Source organism: Balaenoptera musculus, chromosome 20 (assembly GCF_009873245.2).
Source record: "Balaenoptera musculus isolate JJ_BM4_2016_0621 chromosome 20, mBalMus1.pri.v3, whole genome shotgun sequence".
Lineage (NCBI taxonomy): Eukaryota > Metazoa > Chordata > Mammalia > Artiodactyla > Balaenopteridae > Balaenoptera > Balaenoptera musculus.
In genome coordinates this window covers 25,276,569-25,288,330 of record NC_045804.1, presented here as the reverse complement: position 1 = coordinate 25,288,330, position 11,762 = coordinate 25,276,569, and the positions used below count along the sequence as shown (strand labels likewise).

Sequence of the window (11,762 nt, the reverse complement as noted above, 5' to 3'; positions counted from 1 at the left end):
GCCTCCCAATGCAGGGGACACGGGTTCGAGCCCTGGTCTGGGAAGATCCCGCAGGCCGCGGAGCAACTAGGCCCGTGAGCCACAATTACTGAGCCTGCGCGTCTGGAGCCTGTGCTCCGCAACAAGAGAGGCCGCGATAATGAGAGGCCCGCGCACCGCGATGAAGAGTGGCCCCCACTTGCCACAACTAGAGAAAGCCCTCGCACAGAAATGAAGACCCAACACAGCCATAAATAATAAATAATAATAAAAAAAAAGAAAAAAAACCCCTTCAAGTTCTATGTTAAATGGAATTGATTAAATCAGTTGTGGTATACCCATCTAATGGAGAGTGCCATTAAAAACAATATTATAAAAGTATAGAAATGTAGTTATTAACATGAAAATCTATAATCCATTATCTATAGCCTATTAAGTAAAACAAGCAAGTTATGAACACGTATGCATGGTTTTATCCATTTTTAATGAAAAATATGTGTAGGAAAATATGGTAAGAAATACAACAAATGTTACCAGTGATCATCTCTAGATAATGGGATTATGAGTGACATTTTACTTTATTTTTTATGCTTATATGTACTTCCTATTTTCTAAAATAAACATGATTTACTTGTATAATAAAATGTTTTAAAAGCACACCTGTTTGATAACCTATCAATCCCCTCGACCCCTTCCTCCTTGACTCTCCAGAGTTAACAGTCTTCATTCCTAACAGCCATGCGGAACCAGAGCCAAAGGACCTAATCTTTGAATTATTAGTCTAATACAAGCAAACATTCTCCACTTAATTCACTAATCACTTTTTAGGTTCACTAGACAATTTATTCATTGACAGTTTACTTAATATATGGACATGTAACTTTCTGTTATGTGCTCAAACCTGGATCCAGTCCTGGATCTCTCTCATCATCTATCTCTCATTTGTAGTCTTCTAGGCTATAATGATTTGCCGTAGAAAGACTAAAAACTATTAGAACAGGCCTACCATAAATCCATGTATTCAAATTTAAATGGGTCCTTTTAACTACTTAATAATCTTTTATCCATTTCTTGATGTCCTACCAAATTTCCCACATTTGTTATTCCAGACATAAACCCACAATCCCACCCAACTCTCTCATTATTCATTAGGCCCCATCTCCTAACTATGCTAATGACTGATGATAAGGTTTCCCTAAAACCTCAAGGTAAGATTACAATGAGGCTGAAACAAGGAAAAATCAAAATGTAACATTTGAAATCAACCATCTGCACAATGTCCCACTTTAAGGAAGTGCTAGTAAATGGGTGGCTGGAGGAGGTACTAACAGCTAAGTCCATCAAGGTAACTAGAAAGCACATATGTCAATACATCTTATGATGTAACCTGATTGTTACATACAGATAAAGCTAACCTAATTATGAGAAACAGTATTGTAATGAGTCTGAAGAATGCACATAATAAATGAAGACAGAATCTGCAGGGAAGATAGAAAGAGCAAGAATTTGGCTAGTTAGCTGTCTTTTGAACTTTCAAAGGAAAAAGTGATCTGGCCCATGAACACAAGCATCCCAATCTGCTTATGAATATCCTTGAGCAGCATCAGAAATCTGTGTATCTATATATCTGGCCTATCATAACATTACAATCGTTCACCTGGATTACTGCAATATCCACCTGACTGGTTTCACCATCTCTATTCTTGCTTCCCACCCTCCAATCCACTCTCCACACTGTAGCCAGAGCGAACTTTCAGATGTGTCACGTTCTGCTTAAAACCACTGAAGAACGTCCCACTGTCCTTAGAATAAAGCTCAAACTTTTCTACATGGCTTATTCTGTGATGTGGTACTTGCTTACTGCTCTCCAGTATCATGTCTTATTATACTCCCTGCCTCCCCTCCTCCCCGAATCCATCAAACTCTAACCAACCTCATTTAGTTGTACTTACTGTGCTCTCATCACCAAACCACTGTTATGCCTTGCCTGTCTATCACCCCAAAGTGACTATAAGCTCTGTGAATCTAGGGACTATTTCAGTCTTGTTCGCTACAGTAGCCCCGTTTAGTAGATTCTTAATTAATATTTATAAATAAATATTAGTTAATTCTAAGACATGCATTTCCCCCCAAATATTTACATCTGTGAAACTGACATATACCATAACAATCGGTGTTGTGTCATTCTTTAATTTACAGCATTTTCTTAGCGATATATAAATGAGGTTTGTCTTAAAACTGATGGCTTCTTGGATCCCATGAAGGATGGTACTCACAATTAAAATCATTCAATTACCTTCCTTTGCTGTAATTTCCTGTCCCTGATGATCTTGTGATTATAATTTAGCTTCTAATATAAATTTATTTTAGGCAAAGAATATTCAGACCAAAGAACATAAGAGTTCGGAACCACTTGTCACTCAGGCTTTTCACTGTAAATTAGCAACTTTATTTATATATTATTAAGATTATTTAGCACAGATCAATCCCTCTGACCCTCATCTGCTTGGGTACACTGAGCTTAGAACACTATTTGGTACATGGTAGACATTCAGTGCATTTTAGTGCTGCTATTATTATATCATCATCATCATCATCATCACTATCACTGGACCGTAAGCTCCTTGAGGGCAAAAAACAGGTCTTAATTCATCCTGTATCCCTCGGCACTTAGCACTGTGCCTGGTACAAAGAGAATCAACAATTATTCTATGTTGAACTCACGCCATGTCCACACCATCCCAGGAAACCCTGCCTGAGGGCTGGTCGGCTTCCCTAGATAAGATCTACCTCACTTCTCTTTAACTGCAAAGAAACAGCCCAATCAATGTCAGTTCCTGCAATGGCCTTAACCCCCACCAAAACATACTCTAAATGTGGTTTCATCCAGCCTTAAAAGAGCTATCCCTTTTCTTCTTTAAAAGCTAACCCTTTTTGGATCCTTTCAGGTACTACTGTCATCCTTATTTAGTACCAAGGAACCAGAGGCCTACAGGGGTTGCATAGTTCACTTAAGGTCACACTGCTAGTGAGTGGCAGAGCCAGGTTTGTCCAACTCCACCATCCAGCGCTTTCCCAGTGTGAGCATTACAAACAATACTAAGAGGCAGATGCAAACCAGGGAAAAGAATTTTAATATCGGTGTTAAACAAGGTCCCATATATATAAATATATACAAAGAGCTATTATATAAAGAGCTATCATAAACAATAAGAAAAAGCCAAACACTGCAATGGCAAGATGAATACAGAAAAGGCACAAGCAATCCAGAAAAGAAAATATACCGATACCCAACAAGCATATGAAAAAAAATGCTCAATCTTATTTAGCAATTAAGTGCAAATTAACACAGTAAGAAACCATTTTTCACCTATTAATTCAACATTGATTTTATTTAGCATTGGATAGGGTTGGGAAAATGGGTATTTTCATGCATAGCTGGTAAGAGTATATGTGGATGGCTATTTTGCAATACATATCACCAAGTCTTAAAACTATACACATCCCTTTGCCCTAATAATCCCAGTTCTAGGAATTTATCCTAAGTAAATAATCACGGATGTGTTAGCCACAAAGTTGTTTGTCACAGTATTATTTATAACAGTAGAAAAATTGGAAATAGAAATAATCTAAATGTCCAATAGGGAACTGGCTAAATAAAATGGAGATAACATCCTTAATAGGACCACTGTAAAGGTTATACCGATTAAATGAGATGATGTATGTAAAGTATTTAAGATAGTACTCAGCATATATGTGCATAATAAATGATGGCTATTATTACAGCAAATTTATAAGAAGGACTATTATACAACCATTAAAATGATATTACTGTTAATGACATAATACAGTAAAATAAAAAGCAGGTTATAACAGAGCATAAAGACCCAACTTTTGTTTTATTACTATATACATGAACGTATAAACACTTATGCATAGTATCTATATGTATATTAAGAAACTATAGAATTAAAAAAATATGTGCTAAAATGTTAACAGTAGTCATCTCTCATTGATAAGATTATAGATCATTTCAATTTTCATATTTTCTAATATACTTTAATAAGTATGTACTACTACTTTTAATGAGAAAAATAAAAACTTAAGTGAATTTAGGTGGCTGTATTCCTTTAGAAGAAACAGGGAACGTTCAGCTTGCCTATTTGGTCAAAGAAGAATACTTAACATAAAGTTTTATTCAACTTATACATTAATCACAAAATGTACACTTCAGTTTCATATTATGGACATTTAAGGGCCTGAAGAAAGAAAAAGGACAAAGGGGAAAGAAGAAAGAGTAAGAAACGCAGAAGGAGAAGGAGAGAGGGAGGACCCGGGAGGAAGAAGCGCAGGAAGACGGGCAGGAAAGAGGAGGTGAGCGCAGAGGCTTAAGTGGTTGGAGGTTCCTTCCAATCTTGCGACAAACATTTACTGGGCATCTACTATGTGCCAAGCACCGTGTGTGAATGTGATACAGCTTCTGCCTTCAAAACAACTTATTTTCTGTCTAGTTCCATAGTTTCCTGCTGAATTAACAAAAAACTGCACCCTAAAAGCGACTCAGAACTAAGAGCCTGTCCAAGAGCCACCAGATTTTAAGAGGAGAATTTGTTAAAATACTCTGATATATCCTGCTATCCACTTAGGCTTCAAAGTTATCACTACCTTTTGAGATGTAATTTACTAAACTCCTCTCATGGCTCTTCCTCTAGCTTATTCCTTGAAATCAGAGGTGCTGCTCTGAATGGGAAAGAAGCTCACCAGGCAGGTATTTTTCTTTGGACTTAATAGAGATGGGAACTACAGAGGCCCAGCCATGGGCAGAATTTCCTCACCACTAGTTAAGCAGGCTAAGCAAGATAATCTCTTGTGGTTCTTTCTATCTCTGCTACTCTGTAGACTAATAGAACCTAGAATCCTGTGATTAGATTTTATTTAGAAACTTGAAATATGTTTCACACTGTTAAATTTGTGCGAAGACAGCTAATTCCGGAGTGTCAAGATGAGACAGATGTACAATGCCCCAGTGTTTACAGGCGGCTATTATTCTAACCAGCTTCCTGGAGGCTGTGTGATCCAATGCTTACAAGACTCAAATCTATGCTATGAAGCATATACCTCTGAAAACACAACGTAGTTAAAATACTACTTAAACTCATTTGATGGATGTGTTCGTGAAAAGTAGTGAATTTTGGTAAATAAAATCCAATCAAACTTTAAGAATATTGAGAGGGTATCCTATTAAAAACAATGTCCTCAGGGACTTCCCTGGTGGCGCAGAGGATAAGAATCCATCTGCCAATGCAGGGAACACAGGTTCGAGCCCTGGTCCAGGAAGATCCCACATGCCACGGGGCAACTCAGCCCGTGCGCCGCAACTACTGAGCCTGCGCTCTAGAGCCCACAAGCCACAACTACTGAGCCCGCGTGCCACACTACTGAAGCCCGTGCGCCTAGAGCCCGTGCTCCGCAACAAGAGAAGCCACTGCAATGAGAAGCCCGCACACCGCAAAAGAGTAGCCCCCACTCACGGCAACTAGAGAAAGCCCGCATGCAGCAATGAAGACCTAATGCAGCCCAAAATAAAATAAATAAATAAATAAATAAATTTTAAAAACCAAAAAAACAATGTCCTCCATTTTTTAAAGACCCAGAACCCTCTCCTTAGAAAAATAACATACACACATATGCAAAACAAGTTTCATACAATTTCAGGAGATCCCGTGTCCCAAATAAAGAGTCCGTCATCTTGAAGGAACCCACAGTTAAAAGGCACTAACAATTCTTTTTTAAATAAATAAAATTATGAAAACCTAATTTTTCGGTATTATAAATTTGTATTTTTATATATCAGGTTTATTTAAAGCGGAGTTTGCACTTAGAATGCAGACGCGTGGTTTAGAATTTTAAGTAAACAGACTCACAGGTGATCATTAACAAGTGCTTGAGACATATCTGTACCTTTCCCAAGAAATTCTTACCAGTGTGTGTTTTCATGTGTTCGTCGAAGTACTGCTTCATGTTGAAATCCTTGCCACACCACTGGCACATGAACTGTTTGTGCCCAATGTGGATGCTCATGTGGGAGCGTAGCTGGTACTTGTACTGAAACCTTTCGTCACAGTTCTGCATTGGACACAGTGGAGATTTTTGAGTGCCAAGCATAGCAGCTTTACCTGCGCCCACCCTACCTAGCCTGAGATTAGGTATATTTTTCATACTCAAAATAGAACCTGCTTGTGTCAACTATTTGGCTCTGCTATATTTCTGTAGCTGAGTTATAATAAAAGTGAAAATTTCTCAAATAATTATCACTGAAGTATATCTAACTTCTCTGAATTACTGAGAAAAGTAAAATGACTCGTCACGTGTTATTCCCAAATTTAACCTAATCTAAGAGAGCTAACTCTGTGTTAAAAATGACCGCTCTCTACCCAGCAGTGACATAACACAACGCTCAGAGCACGGGTCTGACGGCTCTGTGGAAACGCAGCCTTGTGCCTTGCACGAGGCACACCTCTCTCCCACTGCTCACCACGTATACATAAGCCAGCCCCCATGCCTGGGCCTGGTGGGCAGCACATGCCTTACCTCGCATCTGAAGGGCTTCTCTCCAGAGTGCTGCAAGGAGTGCACCTTGAGTGACATACTGCGTTTGAATGACTTTCCACAGGTTTCACAGGTAAATGGCATGTCTTTCGTGTGTGCTGCAACACAGAATGCACTTATACTCAAAAACAGTCCACCAAAAGGCTCAAACGGGAAAAGAGATATGTCCTACTGTAAGGTGGTCATGCCATCTTAATTGATTACTCTCTAATCTGTGAGGCTTTAACAGCAAAGTTCTGAAGGAAAAAAATAACAATGTTGAAAAGAAACCTGCGTGTGGAAGACTCTACCATCCAATTTGGTGATGCTTACTGAAGACACGTTGTATTTAGTTTCAGCAAGTCAAAACTGATTCAAATAAGACAGTTCCTCATATCCCGCCCAATCCAAAGCATAAAACACACCAAAGAACAATGGAAAATTATAGGTGTGCGAGAAAAGCAACAGAAAAAACTTACCAACCATGTGTTTCCGTACATGAGCCATGGTATAGAATTTCTTCTCACAAATTTCACAGGAAAATTTCTTTTCTGCATATCCATGGACGATCTTGATATGTTCATGAAGGGACCAGAGTTTCTTGAATGATTTATTACAGGAAACACACTGAGCAGGATAAATAGAAATAATCTTTATTTATAGGAGCTTCCAGAAAGCCACGCCTGCTGACTGGCAGCTGAAATGGGTGTGCTTTATTATTATTATTTTTTGGCCAAGCTGCACAGCTTGCAGGATCTTAGTTCTCCTGACCAGGGATTGGTTGAACCTGGGACACGGCAGTGAAAGTGCTGAGTCCTAACCACTGGACCACCAGGGAAGTCCCATGAAATGGGTGTGCTTTAGATTCGTGGCACAGGCCAGAATCCAAACAAATCCACGGAGCCCAGATTCCAACACCAACATCCTTATGTTCTATTTTCCAAGATGAAGTTTTTTAGAGACACTTTGGGGAGTATGAAGACAATGGCAAAAAGGAAGGCAAAAAGGAAGTTCCACTAATATCAAAGAACTGACTGCTTTTATCGAGTTAGCATTGTACCTTTGAAAAGAACCTTCAAGTTTTTTTTTTTTTTTGTATATGGATTACCAAGAGCAGCTGTTTCCTACACATGGGTTACTATGCAGTTAATACGTGTTTACCAGAGAATACAAACTAATTTTCAATTAACATAAATAAAAACAAGATAAAGCATACATTAATGATTATATATCTGTAGAAGTATAACAATGTTTTTGTAGCTTAGAGAATGCATTTGGAGCCTTCATTGACACAAATTATCGAGATTTTATTATATTTTCCCAAATCGAATTTTCTCTATTAAACATTTCCCCCTGGCAGAATTTAATATGACCCCTCAGCTGATGGTCTCATCCTCCCTTTTCCCGGGGAGCCCCGCTCCAGATCTCTCACACAGGCACCTGCAGGAGACACAGGCGGTCCTGCCTAGTTCCCTGTATCATGGATCATTACTAGTCTAGGCTATCATAACATGTATCAAAATAAAATACTTCTGGTTAAAAACAATATTAGGAAGTTCTAGGTAACCATCAGACTCTGTGATACCGAAGGGAGCAAGTTGTTATTCACTGTAAATAAAGATCTCTGAACACATTATCCCTTCAGGAAACAAGGACTCTGAGAAGAGTCACAAAGATAAGCCTCTGGTTGGATACTGCTCGAGAAAAGGACAGACAACTCCTATAAGCTATTTTGTAGGGCACAGTTTTAATTTTTACTTGTTACCAGGTCATCAGGATTAGATATGCAAAAAGAGTTCCTTTAGCAGAATCCACAAGATCTAAACACAAGTTTAAATGAAATTATGGTGAGGAATAGCGAAGAAAGTCACACAAAAAAAGGACTTATTAAATGTTTTCTGTACTTAATGAAGCAAATTTAAGTAAAAAAAAACCCAACTATATAAACATCAAGATCAAGATATACCTTTTTCAGCAATGAATCATTACAGAACTAAGTTTGACCCCTAGGGCGCAGCACAGCATTGCACTCCTTTTGGCCTGAACTGTTGCAACCAATTCAGAACCAGGCCCTGGGCACCAGCAGTTATTGGAGGGTAGGCACCATGATTCAGTCTTCTTTTATTTACCAAGCGTGTCAGAGATCAAGTCACAACTGACGAATCAAAAAGCAGTGAATTTTTAGCAAATATAATTTATATTTTTAAAAAATTTTATAATTTTTAAAAATTATAAAAATATAATTTATATTTTTAAAGTAAAGCAATGATCTTGGTTGTCGATTAAAAGCAAGAAAGAAACAAGAAAAATAAGGAGCACTCCAAATCAGGAGTATTCCAAGAAACACACTGAAACAAAACAATTTCATCTTCTAAAAGAAGTTTAGCTTAAATATGGTACAAGAAATTTCTATTTTACATATCTTTTGGAGATATCAATAGACTTACCTTTTATGAATATTCATTAATAGGCATTCACATGTGCAAACCAACATAGCTCAACAAAATATAATTCACTCAACATGATATAATTAGCACACCTCTTAACCTGTCACAATATAGTCCTTTCAAGGACTAGCCTTGTTTGAATACCATGTTTTGTTACCTTAACAATACTGCACCATAGCATTATATAACCCTACTGCCACGTGGGCAATATTTTCAACCAGCTCAGCCTCGTTTAAAGTCTGCATATTCCCATGGGCTCAGCCTCTTGACAAATTTAGTCTTGTCATCTCTCCACTGGTAAAAGCAAACTCACTCCTGGAGATCTTCCATTTCCACCAGTCTGAGTCATTATGCTTTTTGTCCCCATCAGCTGCACTAGCATCTGGCACCCTTTCAAACCTCAGAAAAGGACCTCTCTCTACTCCTGACCTTTACTTGGTATCTCCCACCTTGACAGAGAAGATGCCAGAATGAATTATATTACATGTCTTACAAGAGTAAATCTCAGTGCAAAGTCGGTGTTGACTTTACCTCCTTGCCAATCACCTGTAACAGATCCCCCCTTCCAATGTACCTGGGTTCCCACTAGTCCAGCGTCAGTTAAATTTAATGCTTTTGAAAGAAAATGTTAAGCCTGGTTTTGAAAAGACCAAAGCAGGGGCTTTTGAAAAGATAAATTGGTGAAAACTGTCCCTTCAGCCTCTATTGTATTTATTCTCTTGGGCAGATACCAGGTGAGTGTGAACAGCCAGGTTCTATCCTGGAAAGTTTGCCCTCTTGGTGATGAAACCTACCTGAATATTTTTTTCACAGTCTGTTTGCTGGTGAAGGGACAGCTCACTTTCCAGGACAAACTTCTTGCCACACTTATCACAAATCTGCATGCGCCTATGAGTAACGTTCATGTGCTTCTCCAGGTACCAGCGAGTATTAAACACCCTGGGGCACTTCTCACAGGTCAGAGTCTCTTTCTCTTCACACTTAGCTTTCTGGACTGGCGCTTTGGGCTCCTTTGCGGCCCGCTTCTTACGCTTAGGTGGCTCTACACTCTTCCTACGACCTCTTGTAGCTCTGGGAGTAGGGGAGGCGGCAGCTGCGGCAACAGAGGCAGCTCTCCTCGTTCTCCTTTGTGTAACGCTGACTTTCTCCACTATCTTCTCCTTTTTCTTCTGCCTTTCGTTTTCTCCATAGTCATTACTGTCATCCGTGGCCTCTTCCTCACTCTCTTCCTCTTCCTCCTCACTGCTTGTCTTAAGAACAGGAGTCTCTTTGGACTGAGAAGAGACACCCTTTTCCCCTTTAGATACATTTAATGTTTGATTATTAAGGTTTACCTCCACTATGATCTGCTCCCTTTTGTAGGAGACTTCCTCCTCCTCCTCCTCTTCTGTGTCATCAGAATTCTCCCGGTCTTCTTTAACAGCATGCACGTCAGACACTGCTCTTGTCTCCCTGAAATATGGCTGTTCTTCTGTTTCATGGAGATGTGGTTTGCTCATCTTGGTGTCCACTAACACAGAATAAGGACTTCCTGATTCCCTTTTGTACACTTTGGTGGACAGGTCAAGTTCCTGGTTGGCACCATGATAAAAGGTAGATGGCACTTGACCACGACGGCTATCTTCTTGTGCCATTCCTGTTACATGCACAGCACAGTTTTCAACCAGCTCCTGACAAGAACTGACTGTGTGGCTCATTGGTAAGTGGCCTAATTTATTAAGCAGTTCAGACTATAGAGAAATAGCTTTAAAACAGGGTAATTATTAAGACTCAAATCTTTTTCCATCCACAAAGAATCACTCAAATGAAAAAAAAGGTATTCCTGGAACCTGTGTGCAATTCTTCCAGTGTTGCAGCACCAAAGCGTAAGTCAAAAGGTTTGGTATTATGGCAAGAGCAGAGCACTAGTGATTTTTCTTTTGAAGAAAGCTGCAAATGACGTGGAGCATCTTATCTGCAAAGAAAAGCAAAGAGAAAAAAGATCAGATATCTCTTATTTCCTTCTTATAGCATGCACTGACATCACACAACAAACATATCTTAAAATGATTAAACTCTTTATATATGCAATTCTTTATCCTGTTTAAATGGTTCAGTGTGGGCCATCACTTTACTGGGTTACATGAATTCAACAAACATTCTGTTAGAATGTAACTTCTAAGACAGCGGGAGTCATTACCTGTCCAGTCCACTGAGGTATTCTTAGAGCTTAGCACAGTGACTACCAGCACTTAGTAGGTGTTCAGTGTATATTTGATGACTAAGTGAATATCTGTTTTTGCATAGCATTCATTATCCTGGATGTACTGACATGGCAGAATATATGGTCTGTGTCCCCAAGGAGTTTACAGTCTAGTTACACAATATGTGTTGTCCATGAAACACGCAAGGACCTTATGCTGGCTGGTTTTCTTTTCAATATCAGTCACCACCATCCACCACAGTGAGAGCTCATGGAACAAAGGGAGTAGTGGGCTAGGTACTGTGGACCAGGAAAATAAAGCAGCTAACTGACAACTACAGAAGAGAGAGAAATGTCACTGGCCTTAAATAATTTATAATCTAGGTATAGATATTATTGTTTTCAGGTTTCTTAGAGTAATTTCAAAGTTGCTAAGTATTTTTAAATGTGTTCTATGCATAGTTCTCTAGATCCACTCACTAACCAGGTGATTTTTCATGTGTCAGTTGCACAGAAGTCTAAATTCTAAGAAACAGTAACCATAAGGTTGATATGGTTCCAAGAAA

General features: G+C 38.9%; 1 protein-coding gene across 3 annotated transcripts in view; it reads right to left on the bottom strand.

The window, feature by feature from the left end:
• ZNF652 (zinc finger protein 652) overlaps nucleotides 1–11,762 on the bottom strand; it is a 69,018-nt gene that overhangs the window by 10,997 nt on the left and 46,259 nt on the right. For 2 of the 3 annotated variants that reach the window (XM_036836216.1, XM_036836217.1), the window contains exons 3-6: nucleotides 9,809–10,968; nucleotides 7,047–7,194; nucleotides 6,571–6,686; nucleotides 5,961–6,105 (exon numbers count right to left, since the gene is read on the bottom strand). In XM_036836216.1, the coding sequence (XP_036692111.1) occupies nucleotides 5,961–6,105; nucleotides 6,571–6,686; nucleotides 7,047–7,194; nucleotides 9,809–10,711 (1,312 nt within the window). In that variant the 5' untranslated portion in view covers nucleotides 10,712–10,968. Of the gene's footprint in view, nucleotides 1–5,960; nucleotides 6,106–6,570; nucleotides 6,687–7,046; nucleotides 7,195–9,808; nucleotides 10,969–11,762 lie in introns of those variants that run through there. The other variant, XM_036836218.1, reaches the window with a different exon arrangement.